Below are 16884 nucleotides of genomic sequence, written 5' to 3'. Positions count from 1 at the left end.
GTGGAAGTCTTAACATCATCTAGTTTTTATGGTAAGGAAGTGCATAGATGATCCAGGAGAAGACCAGGTCTGGTACTAGTTGAGGCAGAAGGTTGTTCACTTACAGAATTACAGAGAGATACTATTTAGTTTCAAAATGTAGGTGTAGGAGATGAGGTTGGGCTCCAATCTCACAGTGTTGTTAGCAACAGGAATGTCTTTTGCAGTGGCTAGATTTTTTTCCCCCTCACTTATGTGAAGGAGGCAGATGACATATTCAAGAAGGGAACTTATAAAAAGAGAAAAGGATAAAAGTTGGTAGGGGGTCAAAAACTGAAGACCAAACAAGGGTGATGGGAAAGTAGCTTTAGCAATAGCTTAGGGTTCCCAGGCAAAACCCAGGCAGCTTCTGGTGACCCTAGATTGTCTGTGGTTCTGTATAACACCTTGTCAAATTTTCTTTCATGTGCTATCATCAGATACAACCAGCTAGTGAATGACGTGGGAACCGAGAGAGATCTAAGGTTGTCTTATAACATGGAGATTCCCACAAGCAAGGCTGGGTCTGTGCCTATCCCTTTTGAGCACACAGGGATTAGCGTTAGCTTTGTTCTTGACTTAGGCATCTTTAAGGGATATGAGTGACATAAAGATTTTCCTCCCAGCAAGGGTCTGAGATGCATCAGCCTTACACTCAGGGTGGACGTTTACATCATTGAATAGTCAGCATTCCTCTGTGTACAGAGATGCCTTTAAAGAAAAGTTGTTTTATTTAACAAGCCCTATCTTTTAAGCAGTTTAAAGAGTTTTCTATTTGAGCAAACAACATCCTAAAATGAATACTCTTCAAATGTAAAAATTATCAACGTTCAGGGATGACCTAGTAGTCATCCCTTTGATTTGCCATTCTAGAAAGCAATGCAATCATTCATTCAATGCCTACTGTAGTGCGCACATTGCTTTTTAGGTCTCTGCAATCAAGAAATATGTATTGGAGTGCAGAAACAAAAAATGAAAATTTCACACAGTGATAAATGGCTCAAACAAACAAAACAAAACAAAACTGCAAAGCATTAAGAAATAAAGATGAGATTAGTTCTGGAGCCTGCCTGACTGGTTTTGAGCCCAAGTCCTTAACTTCCTATGTGTATGAACTTGGACAAGTTGCTCAACTTCCATAGGTCCCCATTTCTTCAGCATGTCCATATCACCTATGTCATCAGGTTGTTGTGAAAGTTAATAGATAATCCACACAAGAGCTTGGTGAAGCAGGAAGGGTGGGACATCCACAAATGTTATAAATGCTGGCTCTTGCTGTATGGAAACAGGTTCAGCAAGCCTATGCTTCCAATGGCTAAACAAACGGGCAAACACTTAGAAACTACAATGTGCCCAGATCATTCAGAACTCATTCACGGCACTGTAGAGAATCTACCTAGAAATGGGCATTCAGTGTGGTGGTTATTTCTTGCTTTTTCCAGGTAGGAAGCCAAGCCTGAAAGCAGACAGGCTGCTCTATAAATCCTACTCATGTCTGTCAAAGACGATGCTTCGGCATTGTTGAGCCAAGTTCCATTAGTCTAGCTATTTATTGCCACCTTTCTGTGAACTTCTTGCTGCATACCACCACGGAAGCAACAATGTTTGAATATATTTCCTTGCCAACCAAAGTCTCTGAGATAATGAGGCAAACACACTTTCCAATTGGTAAGGGAGAACTAGGTCCCCTGAGGCCCCCTGGAAAGAACCAGAAGCCTGGGCATGGAAGAATAGTACAAGAAAGAAAAGGTCCTGTGGCTGAGTATTTGGACTTACTGTTCGCACTTACATTGAAGTTCAAATATTCTGAGAAAGGAAAACCATTCTTTCCCTCTGTAGCAATCATCTGAACACGGCGTGTCATAGCTCCATGTTCTATCCTAGTCTCAAATTGAGTAATCTTTGTCCTCTATTATTTATGAGCTCACACAAAAAAGTCACTATACCCTATTTATTTCTACTGAAACTAATTTCAAAGCCTAGACCACTAACCCTTACACCATGGATAGTGAGTTCAAAAACTGAACTACAAAAGGATTTTTCTGGGAAAGCTGGTCGGTGGCCAGGTCTCAAGTAAAATTAAAGTAGAAGAATAAAGAAATATTTTTAAATGCAAAGATTATGCTGAGATCCTTATGCAGCCCACAGGATGCTAACCACTGATTCAATTGCTACAGAATGATCCCAATCCTAAATATTATATATGATCCCTCTTATAAAATCTTGCAGTGAGATGGAGATTTGAATTTTTAGCAGACTTGGTTAATCCAGTAAGAACTAGAATAAATATATACAGGTCATGAAAACTGAGTCATAAAAGTGGGGACTCACGCTGACAAGTGAAAGGAAATTGCTTGCAAACTCATACATATTAGGTCATATTGTATTGTATATAAAACTCTCTTTGTATGTGCATATAAATTTTCTAGAACATAAGCCTAAGAATTCAGGTTAATATAAAATCCCCACACAAGCAATGTAATCAAACTGCAATGAAAATACACTACTGTGAAGTATTGTTAAGTGCATATAGTAAGGAATTTAATTATAAAATTTGTATTTTGGCATAAAACTCCGAAAGGAAGAAAATTAATGGAGCATGTGATGAGACCTGCAGAGGGAATTGTTTTTTTAAAGAAATAATGATCCTGTCACTTTAGAGCCTACTGAGTAAGGGAAGGAAACCATGCAGCACGTCCGACAGGGTTTCCCATCATCAGATAACTGTAAAGTAGCCATCAGCATGCAGCTTCTTGTGTTCAAATGACCCCAGCCAGTGGGAGCTCACTGACTCTGGGCCGAGAGCTGGGGAACCTGCATAGGTCCAAACTAGGCCACCCTGAATGCAGGTAACAGTAGGTGGCTTGAACAGTTTGAGGGGTCACTGGCAGTGGGACCAAGATCTGTCCCTAGTGCTTGAACTGGCTTTTTGGAAGCCCATTTCCTATGGAGGGATACCTTGTTCAGCCTGGATATGGAGTGGGGAGGGGCTTGGTTCTGCCTCAACGTGGTGATGGACAGACTTTGTCGACTCCACATGGGATGTCTGTCTTACTCTCTCTAAGGAGCAGATGGGGGGTGGAATGGGGGGCAGATGGGGGAGCAGGAAGAGGGGCAGAAGGAGGAACTAGGAGTGGTATGTAATAAAAATAAAATAAAATAAAATAAAATGTAAAAAAAAATAAAGCTGTTTCTCATAAGAGGCATGCTTTGTTCTGTGCGGATGACTCAGATGGGTAAACACTTACTTTGCAAGTACAATGAACTGAATTTGATTCCCCCAAACCCACAAAAAAAAGTCTGTGTGGTGGCATGTACAAGGAATGCCGACACTGCAGATGTGGAGACAGGAGGATCCCTGGGGCTCACTGGCCAGTGGGTCTACTCCAATGAGTGAGCTTCTGGTCAATGAAAGACTATCTCAAAGAAGGTAGGTGGTGTTCCACAGCACAGCATCTGAGTTTATTCTCTGGTTTCCAAACCTACATGCATGCCTATGGGCACACATGCATCTGCACACACACATGAACTCTGCATGCACATACAAAGAAATGTTTTGTTTTCTGATTCTTGTTACTAACATGGTAGACATAAATCTTTGCATTAAACATATTAAGATGATGCATTATTTTAAGCTACATTTTCATTAGTATAGAGCAAAAATAAAGCAATTATTAAGATTATTTTCTGGTATAGTAGTTCAAATGATTTAAGTTTTAGGAGGTATTTATTGTGTGACTACACGGTGGATTGTTTTTAGACTTTTTCAAGAGAACTTTTTGGAGGAGTAACTTACAAAATAAAATGCATTTATTTTAAGTTGGAGGTTTCATGAGTCTTGACAAATGCATGCATTTGTGAAACCATTCCAATTAAAATATAGAACATTTACCTGCAAATTTTTCTCCTGCCCCATTTCAGACACTATTCTACTGATGTAGCCCCAGTCAAGTCACTGATCTATTTCCCTGTCACTATAGACAAGTTTTACTGGCTCTGTAATTTTGGTAATAGATATCTTGCTATGTTTATAGTGGTACTGTTGAGTAGATTTCATTTGTACATATTTCACGGCTTGTTTTCCTCCATGCTGATTGATGGGCATTTCCAGTTATTCCAATTTAAGTTATGTAAATAAATGTGGGTATAAGATTATTTTATGGATAGATTTTAATTCTCTGCATAAATGTATAGAAGTAGGATTACTGCATTGGGTAAATGCAGCAAAGTGACCACATTATTTTATCCTTCTAAGTGCTACACATTCCAGCCAATTGTCAGAGTTCAATTTTAGTTATACATGTGAGTATTGGGCTGGTTAGACACAGATGAGGAACAATTGGGGAAATGCCACTATTACATTGACCTGTAGGCAAGTATATGGGTCATTTTTTAAAAATACATGACTAATGTGGGAGCACCCTGTCCACTGTGGATGCCACCTCTATATAGGTGGTCCTGGGTTGTATTAAAAAAAAAAAAAGCAAACTAAGTGATCCATGGGGATCAAGCCAGTAATCAGCATTCTCCTGGGGTTCTGAGTCAGTTCCTGCTTCCAGATTCCTGCCTTGAGTTCCTTTTTTTACTTCTTTCAACAATGATACACCTTGATTGGAATGTGTAAGCCAAATGAACTCTATCCTCCCTAAGCTGGTCTTAGTATTTTTCCCCACAACAATAGAATGCAAAATAGAATACAAATTGGTACAAGAAACTGGGCTATTGCTGTGAAAGACCTATCAGTGTTGCTTTAGGAAGGTTTGTGGAAATGTTTGGAACTTTGAGCCAGAAAATCTCTTGAGTGCTCAAAGTGTAAAGGGCTGTTCTGTGGGAGCTTAGAAGATATGAGTGTTGAATGGGGGACTGCCTTATGAAGGTTCAGAAGGAAGCAATAACTATTGGGGGTATAGGTGTGGTAGGTTTGAATTAAGCATCTGTGATTTCTGGTTCTGGGGCAAAAGAATAAGCCATGATTAGCAAGAGACCAATGCCACTGAAGTGAAACCTTTGCTTTGCTGGGACAATTTGATACTGGTTAATTAGGGTTGAGAAATCAGTTGTCATTAGGAAGAGACCAACATCATTGAGGTAAAATGTTCTCAGAAGTATTTTCTCAGGGTTAGCACACAGAAGCTGCGGTCTAGAGGGGTCCAAAGCTGTATCTCAACTGGCAGCTGAACTCGGGAATGTAAGAATCTCCTACATGGTATTTACCCTGACAATATGGAAACTGCAGGGTTGAAAGTCTCAGGGAGAGAAGCTGAGACTTGGCACTGAGAAGCCAAGAGAAGCCATTGGTGTAGCAGGTACAGCCTCAGTTGCTGTGGAGACCCCAATATACCGTAGATGCCAGGGCTGGGAGTTGACCACTAAAGTCAGTGGCAGGAGTAGAATGGAACCAGTCTATACTACAAAGCATGCTGTGTGTGTTGTGGATGGCAGAGCTAGGCAAGTGGAACTGCTCAAATCCTTTGGAGCCCAAAAGATCATGAGTGAGTTCCAGATACTGGGCATTGAGTTTTTCTTACACTGTTAGACTTTGTTTTGCTTTGATCTGATTTGTAGTTCTGCCCTGGTTCTCCCTGCCTTGGAATTATAAAACATGCAACTTATTTTGGATTTTACAGGAATCCATGGTTATGAGACTTTGAATATTTTTAAACTTTTAACTTTTAAAGTTATATTGTGCTTCATATTGCGATATAAACATGATATCTTAGAATCAATAATACAGGGAAGACTATGGCTTAATAATAATGTATTTGTTTGCCAAGTTGTCAAAGAGTTGATTGAGCTGGGTTTGTTTGTTTTTGTCAATTTGGTAGAAGTCAGGGTCATTTGGAAAACTTACTTGAGAAAATGCCTCCATCAGATTTGTCTGTAGGCAAGACTATGTGGTACATTCTTGATTAATGTGAGATTATTAAAATCGGAGGGCCCACTGTGGGTAATACCATCCCTGGGTGGTCCTGGATTGTATTTTTAAAAAGCAAATTGAGTGAGCAACCAAGAGGAAGCCAGTAAGCAACATTCCTCTATGGTTTCTGCTTCAGCTCCTGCCTCCAGCTTTCTGCTTGAGTTCCTTCTATGGCTTCTGTCGATGATGATGCACCCCATAAGATGTAGTAAACCCTCCCCTCCCCCAGTTTCCTTTGGTCATGATGTTTATCATGGCAACAGGAAGCAAACTAGCAGAGTAAGTCGTAGCATTTCATTGTGGCCTTAATTTGTACAGTGAAAATAATGTTAGGTCCTTTTTCTTGTGATTGTCAGTGATTATTTGGTGACATCTCTTTTCTTTTATGGTGAACTATAAGTGTTATTTATACTGTTTTAACATGAGCCGGGTGGGCGGTGGTGGTACACACCTTTAATCCCAGCACTCAGGAGGCAGAGGCAGGAGGATCTCTGAGTTCAAGGACAACCTGGTCTACAGAGAGAAGGCTTGTTTCAAAAAATGAAAAAAAAAAAACAATAAAAACAAGAGCCTATCCTCAGATATATGCATTGCAAGTATTCGCTACCAGTCTCTAGATTGTCTTTCTATTCTTTTTACAGTGTCTTATAAAACAATTTTCAATCTTGATAAGGCCAATTTTACCCAAACTCTTTGCTGTGGTTGTTTTGAGACACTTTGTAGCTCAGGCTCTAACTTGGAATCTTCCTGCCTCAGCCCTGGGTGCCGGGATGACATGCATGTGCCACCACACTCAGTTAGCCAAGCTCCTTCAGCCTTGTTCATTTTTGTTGACCAAGTTTTGCTTACTCTTTCTCTAATTTATTTATTTTTATTTAGAGAATACTATTAGTTTTTTGTAATCAAACCCATATAGATAAGACCTTACATATTTAATACAATGCGTTACCCCTGTACAAATGGAAAAAATTAAGTTCAACATTTCTAGACCAATATGGCTGTTAATTTCTGTGCAATGCCAACTCAACATGGTAAACTGGGATACTTTTTTCCAAAGTTGACAGCACAGCTAAAGTTTCCAAAAATTCATATATATATATATATATATATATATATATATATATCCTCCATAAGTGATCTATTTTGAATTAATTGTTATACAAAGTATGAGTTTATTTTTCCCCAGCAATGCTTGTTGATAAGACTACGCTTCCCTCCAACTAATTACCTTGGCATCTCATCTTGGGATTATTATTGCTGTGATGAAACACCATGACCAAAAAGCAAGTTAGGGAGGAAAGGGTTTATTTTCTTATACTTCCACATCATTGTTTATCATCAAAAGTCTGGGCAAGAGCTCAAACAGCGCAGGATGCTGGAGGCAGGAGCTGATGCAGAGGCCATGGAGGGGTGCTGCTTATTGGCTTGTTCCTCATGCCTTGCTCCAGCTGCTTTCTTACTAAATGTAGAACCACAGGCTCAGTGGCAGCCCATCACAATGGACTTGACCCTTCCACATTAATCACTAATTAAGAAAATGCACTACAGGCCAGGAATAGTGGTCCTCATCTTTAATCCCAGCATTCGTGAGGCAGAGGCAGGCAGATCTCTGGGAGTTTGAGGCCATCCTGGTCTACTTAATGAGTTTTAGGATAGCTAAAGCTATATAGTGGGACCCTGATTTGTAATTTTAAAAAGCAATGCTTGAGAAAAAGATGTCATGTGACAGAGCTTGGGTGGAGGGGTTATTTATTAGGGGAAAGTGAATGGAAAAAATGGGGAGGGGAGAGGAGAGACTGGCCTCTGGGGACAGGAGTGGTAGTAGAGAAAAGAGAGGCAGAGAGAATGTGTGGGGAGAGGTGGGCAGGGCTTTTAAAAGGGAACGTAGTGAATGTGCACAGGTGGTGCTCTTAGTGGCTGCAGCTGATGGCGTAATATCCTGTAAGAACCTCAAGGGCAGGCCGGCTCAGATGCCTGAATACTAACACCGTGTCTCAACAAACAAACAAACAAAAACCAAGTAACAACAAAAATGCACTACAGACTTGCCTACAACCCAATCTTAAGGTGGCATTTTATCAATTGGCTTTCATTTTTCTTGGATGACTTCAGTTTACACCAAGTTTAGCCAGAACATACCTTAAAAGAAAACCAGCCATGCTTAGGGGTGGTTCCTATAGCAGATTCCATGTTCTGGTCAACTGGCTGTCCAACATTGCACTTCACGGGTGTTGCATTTACAGCAAGTCTTGACACTGAGACTAAGTCCTCTGTTTTATGGGACGCCCCCCCCCCCAAACTGGCTTGGCTATTCCAGACCCTTTCAATTTGCAGATGCTTTTAGAGCCGGCTGTTCAATGCCTACTTGGCAAAGAAGAGTTGCCGTTATTTTTATTGGAATTAAATTGAAACCATAGAGAAATGTGGGTAGAGTTGACATCACAACACACTACCGAGTCTTAAGCCATGGAAATGCTAGGTCTTTCTATTAATTTTGGTCCCTTTTAATTCCTGGAAGGAGTATTATACTGTTTTTCATTTTACACTTCCGTACATATTTTGTCAACTATATCCCTAGTGTTTAACATTTTTATGTAATTGTAAGTGTTGTTTTTAAATTTCATATTTAATTGCTTCTGCATAAAACACAGAAGTACAGAAGGTACTGAGTTTGTTCTAATTCTAGCATCTTCCTAGAGTTTTCTGTATTTCCTCTTTAGTGATTACTGTTTGTGATTCAGATAGCCTTACTCCTACAGCTTTGTCTTCATGTCATATATTATATATGTGTTTATTATATGATGATATATTGATTTTTTTGTCTTCTTGCACTGGGTATTTCCAGCATGTTTAACAGAAGTGGACAGAATGGATATTCTTGTTTTTTCCCCCTGAGCTAACTGGGAATGTGTTCTCATCACACCACTGAGTGTGATAAGAAATAGAGATTTTCAAAGATTCCCTTTATGGGAGAAATTACCTTTAATTTTCCAATTGCTGAGAGTTTCTGTTAATATGTACAGTGTTACACTTTGACAGTTTTGCTCTTTTGACACTACCAAATGCTTTTTAAAATGTTTTGTTTTTATAATAAATTACATTTATTATTTTCCTTTTATTTAACTTTAGAAGCAAAACTTCATCATCACATAAGCCAAGACCCTGTAACCTTGATGTTTTCATTATCATTCACATAAACTATTTTCTAATTCAACCTGTGATTTGCTCTTGGATTTGTGGGGGTGTTTGGAAATCACTTGCTATTTCCAAATACTCAGAAATTTTCCAGACATATCTTTTCGTTAATTTCTAATTTAATTTTATTGTGGTCACAGATCATAGTCTGTATGATTTCAATCCTTTTTGGATCCCTGAAGCTGACTTTAGGGCCCTGCATGTCATGTTCCCTGTGTACTTGAAAGCAGTGTGTCTTCTGTTCTGCCTGTTTGTCCTCTGTCGGCTGTTGATGTCAGTGAGGTCAAACTGGCTGATACTGTTGCTCCAGTTTTCTGTAACTCTTCTGATTTTCCTGTGGGTCATTCTATTAGTTATTTCGATACAAATGACAAAGTGTCTGAATATAATTGAACTGTGAATTTATCTCTTTCTAGTTTAGTCAGGTTTTGTTTGATATTTTCGGAAGCACTAAGCATATGCCTGCAGGTTTTCTTAATGACTGTAGCTTTTGAATCATTGTTTCTGTTAACACTAGTCCTGAAGTCCACTTTGCCTGATGTCAGCAGATACTCTAGTTCTATGATTACTGCTTGCATCTTTCGCCAGGCTTTTAGATTTTGTCCTTAAAGTGTGTTTCTTGTGAAAAGCATACTGTTGGCTCTTGTTTTATTACCCAGTGTCTGTCTTTATCTGTACGAGGAGGCCATTTATATGTAATTGTCCAAACTGCATCTTGCCATTTGTCTTTATATGTCATATGTTCTCTGCTCCCACCCCCATTTTTTCATACCTGATATAAATCTTACTAGGCATACCTCAATATTTTTGAATGGTTCCTGTAGCAACCTCCAATGTATCTTCACATGATATTTCATCTATTCTTTTTTTTAAGATTTATTTATTTATTATGTATACAGTGTTCTGTCTGCATGTATCCCTGCAGGCCAGAAGAGGTTACCAGATCTCACTATGGACGGTTGTGTACCATCATATGGTTGCTGGGAATTGAACTCAGGACATCTGGAAGAGCAGCCAGTGAATGTTCTTAACCTCTGAGCCATCTATCCAGTCCCGATATTTCATCTATTCTTATATAAAAACTTGAAAAATATGCTTATTCTCCTCATTCAACTTTGTGCCATTGTTTCAAAAATTTCATTTCACATGTAAAAACCTACCATGAATGCTATTATTCTTTTGCCTTACACAGTGACATAAAACCTACTGGTAGCGCTGTGCTTAGTAAAGACAAGAGGAGAACACCCACTTTCCCCACCTGTATCTAACAAATATTGGAAGTATTAGACAGAATTTAGGCAAGAAAAAGAAATAAAAGACATACAAGTAGAAAGGGGAGAGTAACATTATCTGTTTACAGATGACATATATATGTAAAATGCTAATGATTCCACAGAAGGAGTGTTAGAGCTAATGAATAAATTCAGCAGTTACAGGATACATAGTTGATATACAGAAACTAAGCTGCATTTTGTATATGCAAACAATGGAATAAATAAATAAGGCTAAAATTCCATTTCCTATAAAACCAAAAAGGATAAAACTTATGAATAAATTTAAACAAAAAAAGCAAAAGACTTATACACAGAAAACATTGTTCAAAGAAATAGAAGAAAACATAGATAAATGTAAAGGCATTTTTGTGTGCATGCAGTAGAAAATAATGTTAAAATGACAATATTACCCAAAGTCATCTATAGGTTTAGTGAAATGCTTGTTAAAAGCCTAAAGTGGCATTCAAAACATTTTTGTTTATTTTTTTATGTGTGTGTGTGCATGCATGCTGTGTGGTGGTTGAATAAGAATGGCCCCTATATGCTCAGATATTTGAATGCTTGATTTCCTGTTAATGGGATTGTTTTGGAAGGGCTAGTAGGTGTGGCTTGTTGGAGGAGGTGTGGCCTTGTTAGGGGAGGTATGTCACTGGGTGTGGGTTTTGTGGTTTCAAAAGCCCATGCCATTACCAACTAGCTTTCTTTGCCTCATGCTTGTGGTTCAAGATGTAAGCTCTCAGGTACTGTCCTAGTGCCATGCCTGCCTACCTACTACCCTCTCTTGATGGCCATGGACCCTAACACCTTGAAAATCTTTTTTTTTTAAGTTGCCTTGGTCTTGTTGTCTTATTGAATCAGTAGAAAAGTCACCAAGACAGCCTGCTTGTCTGTATGTGCACCATGTGAGTGCAGGTGCCTGAGGAGGGTCATGGAATTAGAGTTACAGAAAGTTGTGAGCCACCATGTAGGTTGGATACTGACCCTGGGTCCTCTGCAAGAATAAGCTCTCTTATCTGACGAGCCAACTCTCCAGCTCCCAAAGTGACAGTTTTGTAGAAATAGGAAAAAAAAAATCCTAAAATTTATATGGAATTTCAGAGGAGCCCCAACAGCCAAAAGGGCTTTTTGTATATGTGGTAGTCACATTTTTTTTTATCTCAAAACTTACTTTAATCCTCTGGTAATCAAAATAGAGATGTACTGGCATAAGGACAGATATAGATGAGTAGCATAGAATAGAGACTAAACTTTCAAAAGTACAGTTACTTGACTTTGAACATTTTTTAAGATGAGATTTATTTGTGTGTGTGTGTGTGTGTGTGTGTGTGTGTGTGTGTGTGTGTGTGTGTGTGTTTAGGGAACATGGGAAAGTCCCCTTCCACCTTATGAGTCCGAGGGATGGAACAAAGATTGCTAAGCTCAGTGGTACCTTACACTCTGAGCCACTTTGCTGGGCCCTAAGTCACTTTAAATAAGATTGTTGATAACTCAAATGGTATGACAGACTTTGTTGATTCTCCATGGGAGGTCTTACCCTCTCTGAGGAGTGGGTAGGGGTGGGGTGGGTAGAAGGTGGGAAGCAGCCAGAGGAGGCGAGGGAACTGGGATTGGCAATGTAAAATAAGATAGTTTTAAAAATAATAATAAAAAGATTACTGATTAACTGTTCAAGAGGGGAGGAGTGGCCTTTTCAATTATTTATTTTTTATTGTATATTCATTGTACAAAGTGTTAGGTTTTCATAGGAACATTTTTGATAAACTATATTATGTATATCAGTGGTTCTCAACCTTCCTAGTGCTGTGACCCAACCATACAATTATTTTCATTGCTTCCTCATAACTGTAATTTTGCTATTGTTATGAATCACAATGTGCGTATTTTTGGACATAGAGGTTTGCCAAAGGGGTTGTACCCCACAGGTTGAAAATCACTGATGTATGCCATCTATGTTCCCCACATTCACTTCCCATCATCCTCATGGATGGTCTTCTCAACTCATAGAGCTGAGGAAACTGGTTATTGCAAAGGAGTAAGATTGAATCCATACCTTGCATTACACACAAATGCTAGCTCAAAATAGACCAACCACCTACCAATAAATCCTAGAATTTTAGAATAAGTAACACAGGGAGCTAAACCTCGTGGTGCACGCTTGTCATCCCAGCACGTGGGAGGTGGAGGAAGGAGGCCCAGGAACTCAGGGTAATCTTTGACCACACAGCAAGTTTGAGGCCAGTCTGATCTACATGAGACCCTTAACCCCAAACAAAAATTTCTTCAGGGTATAGGTGTTAGCATTATATTCAGCAGTGATGTTTTTGGTTATGACATGAAAAACATAGATCACAAAAGAAAAAGTAATTCAAAATTTAAAATTTTGTGCTTTAACTAAATACAATACAGTCCAAAGGCAATACAAAACAGGAGAAAAGCTATTTGCAAATCACACTTTTGACAAGAGATTAAAATTAATCTAACTGTGCCTCTAGTGCTAACCTCCAACTTGTTCAAAGATGGGACAGAGAGACAAGTTAAATATCAGATTGACTAAACAGACATACAAACAGAACAGGCAGCATTGGGCAAAGGTGTAGCAGAACATTGAAAACTGTCTGAAAAGACAACAGAAAGAAACGTCTGAACCTTGACAGGATTCTAGATTCTAGCTGGGTGTGTGTGTGGGGAGAGCCTTAGAAACATTCTTCAAATAACTTGGAAAGTATGAATCTGTGTTTTGCTTTAGAGATGAATTATTGATGTCAAGCATAAAGTATTGCATTCTAAAACTTCACTTTTAGAGACTTCTTCCAGGGTCCTTGAGGTGGCTCAGTGGGTAAAGGTGCCTGCCTGCCACCAAGCCTGGTAACCTGGTTTGATCTCTGGTACCCACACAGTAGAAAGAAAGGAAGAAAAAAGAAAGAAAGAAAGAAAGAAAGAAAGAAAGAAAGAAGGAAGGAAGGAAGGAAGGAAGGAAGGAAGGAAGGAAGGAAGGAAAGTAATGACTCCTAAAAGTTGCCCTCTGATCTGTGTGTGTGTGTGTGTGTGTGTGTGTGTGTGTGTGTGTGTGTGTGTGTGTGTATGTGTGTGGTACCTGACCCAATATAACAGAGGGGAGGGGGAGAGAAACACAGACAGACAGAGACAGAGAGGAGACAGACACAGAAAGAGAGAAAAAGGCACACATAGAGATAGAGAGGAGACAGAGACAGAAACAGAGACAGAGAGACACTACAGTTCACAATCCTTAGCCTTCATAAGACATGTAAATGATTACTGTTCTATTCTTTCCTCTTTCTTATAGATTTGAAACTTTTCAAAATACAAAGATCAGAGTAAAGAAAGCTGAGAAGCCACTTAAATCATACAACTTCAAATGGTTAGCTTTATGAGACTATGACTTGCAAACACAGAACTGTGTGTTGCTGACCCTTTGGAACCGGTGTAGAACTGTGTACAGCTTCCTGTTTCTTAGCCACAGGTGCAAATGGTGTTCTCTTTAGGTATGTACTGACCCTACCAAGTGTGATGATGTCTCATTATGGTGTCTCATGGTGGGGCAGACGGGAGGGAACATACAAACTCTGTGAACTGGAAGAAAAAGGTAATAATGTGTGCTGCAAATACTTATATAGTGGATAAAATTACCTTTATGCCATTATTACTATCATTTTTATATGGCTAAAAGTCAACTATGGCTACAAAAGCAAGCCAAATAGCCACACACCTGGGTTGATAGTTGGTGGGGGTGGAGGTGGAAGGGGCCTGCCCTCTTTGATGGCTAGAGTACATTGTTTTGCTGATCGAATAGCATTGATGAAATCCTCATGCTGTTGTCTCCAGTTGGATTTTCTCACGGGCTGAACCTGTAAGAAACAAAGCCAAGCCAGAATCTATACTACCCCAGACTACATAATGATCAACAATTTTTTTTAATAACTAGGTTTTGAATTTATAGCAAATGGGGTCATGTAATTTGCAGAGAAAATTCTTGTAGAGAAAAAAATTTCCAGAAAAGAACTATTTAAAAAAGTTTGCAAACTACAGCAATATCGTTTGCAAGTCATAACAGTGACAAAAAAAAAAAAAAAAAACCCACAAAATAAAATCAGAGAAACAATGATGCCATAAAACCCTAGAGAAAGACAGATGCAAAATTCAAGGTAATTTTTTAAATTCTTGTTTGGAAATTACATTTTTATTGATTTATTTTTGTGTGTGGATGTGTCTACATCACAGCATGTGTGGAGTATCAGAGGACAGCTGTTGGGAATCGGTTCTTCTACAATGTGGTTCCCTGGGAACTAAGCTCAGGTTGTCAGGCTTGGTGGCAGGTGTCTTGCCGGTCCTGCTAGTATTCAGGCATCTGTACTGGCCTGTCCTTGAAATTCTGACAGGATATGCCCTCAGCTGCAGCCACTAAGAGCACCACCTGTGCACATTCACTATGTTCCCTTTTAAAAAGGCCCTGCCCACCTCCATCTCTCTCTCTCTCTCTCTCTCTCTCTCTCTCTCTCTCTCTCTCTCTCTCTCTCCTCCACCCCATCACTCCTGTCCCCAGAGGCTGGTCTCCCCTCTCCCCTCCCATTCTTTCCCATTCACTTTCCCCCAATAAAAACCTCTCCACCCAAGCTCTGTTGCATGGTGTCTTTCTTTAGCATGACACTTTAAAAATTGCAACAGGTCCCAGTGGTAACTTTTTTACTGGTATGGGTTCACACGGGCAATCTCAGCATGGGGGAAGTTAAGGCAGCAAGATCAGGAACTTAAAAGCTAGTTGGCCTACGTAGTCAGTTCATGGCCAACCTTTGCTATACAGTGAAACCTTATCTCAGAGTGGGGAGAAAAGTAGCTTTCTTCCCAGGCCACTTTCTAGACCGATAGGCATTCTACTAAAATGTAAACAGGATTCTTTCAACTACGTCTGGAAAGTATCTAAGATTCATTTGGAAATTTAAGTAAGATTATACAGAAAACAGTAAAGGTGGATTATATTTAAATTCCATTACACTGCCTTATCAAGCAAAAAAATGTAATCAGAGAGTCAAGAAACCAGCTTAAATGTACTTTCTATATTGAGAAGTAAAGGAATCGTTGGCATACCTTGGACTGTGGAGGCTTACCCACAGTGGGAATGTCAGTTCCCTGTAATCTTTGCTTCAATGAATTGAATGGCTTGCGTTTTTTGTTGAATAGTTTTTTACATATTGGTCCATGTCTTTCCTAGATAAGTAAGAGTATAAATTTGATTTGGAAAATGTACGATCATGAAGTTTTAATGACTTAGCCTCCAGGATGGTGATGGGTTAGTGTCTGTATAATTTAGTCCATTTTCTACCTACAGACCTTAGTAGAGGAAACCCATCAGCTCCTCCCAGCCATGTCAGACATAGCTAAATACTGTATTTAGGGAAAAACAACAAAAGTCATTTTACAGTTTCCTGTATTTGTAGGTCTTTAAGAGGTGAGGTCTGCCATGCAGTGGTGGTGCACACATCTAATCCCAGCACTCAGGAGACAGAGGCAGGCAGATCTCTGTGTGTTCAAAGTCATCCTGGTCTACAAAGTGAGTTCCAGGACAACCAGGACTGTTACACAAAGAAACCCTGTCTCAAAAAAGCAAAAAACCCAAACCAAACCAAACCAAAACAACAACAAAAAAAGGTGAGGTCTAATCTGGAATGGAGGTGCAGGCCTGTGTTTTAGTACCAGGGAAGCCCAGGGAATAGGATTGTGAGTGCAAGGCAACCTGGGTACATAAAGAGATCCTGCCTCAAAAGCAGGACTGCTAAAATAGATGAGTTCCTACTGGGAGGGTTTTTGGTCATCAGCGGTGTGTATATGTTCAAGGAACTGTGGTACTTGGGCTTCTTCTAATTCTCTTTTGCTTACTGCTTACAAAGGGGAAAGTTTTGCCTCCTTTATATTTTTACTGCTACAGCCATAGGACCAAAGCAATAGGGCTAATTTCTCATTAGATGACACCTTTAAAACTGGGACAAGAGTAGTCTATTCTGTTTATAATGATTATCTCAGGTATTTTGTAATAGTGACAGAAAGTTAACCCTGAAGAGTTTTACATTAAATTTGGTTTTGCATCTTGAACTCTAAAAATGAGGCTATGTGCTCTTTATTCCAGCCAGTAGTCATTTAAATACCCAACATTTCTAAAGGAAAAACAGGAAAACATATAGAGCTCTGCTTGGTGTCCCTGCATAAAGTTATGGTACAGTGGCTTGAATAATAAATGTCCCTCATAGGCTCCTGTACTTAAGTACTTGGTCCCCATTTGGGGGCATTGTTTGAAGATGCTGTAGAACCTTCAGGGGTGGAGCCTTGCTGGACAAAGTCCATTACCAAGGGCTGGCCTATTTCCTGTTCATTTACTCTCCTTCCTCTGTTTAGATAAAATGTGATTAGCTGGCCTCCTGCTCCTGATGCCATGAATTCCCTACCATGCCATGCTTTTGTGACCATGAT

General features: G+C 39.4%; 1 protein-coding gene across 1 annotated transcript in view; it reads right to left on the bottom strand.

The window, feature by feature from the left end:
* Zc2hc1b (zinc finger C2HC-type containing 1B) overlaps window positions 1-16884 on the bottom strand; it is a 48893-nt gene that overhangs the window by 24852 nt on the left and 7157 nt on the right. The window contains exons 3-4 of the mRNA XM_027401891.2: window positions 15508-15627; window positions 14132-14270 (exon numbers count right to left, since the gene is read on the bottom strand). Of these exons, the coding sequence (XP_027257692.2) occupies window positions 14132-14270; window positions 15508-15627 (259 nt within the window). The remainder of the gene's footprint in view (window positions 1-14131; window positions 14271-15507; window positions 15628-16884) is intronic.

This window comes from Cricetulus griseus, chromosome 2 (assembly GCF_003668045.3).
Source record: "Cricetulus griseus strain 17A/GY chromosome 2, alternate assembly CriGri-PICRH-1.0, whole genome shotgun sequence".
NCBI classification, from domain to species: domain Eukaryota; kingdom Metazoa; phylum Chordata; class Mammalia; order Rodentia; family Cricetidae; genus Cricetulus; species Cricetulus griseus.
The sequence above is the reverse complement of the archived record's forward strand: the minus strand, read 5'-3'. Positions and strand labels throughout refer to the sequence as shown.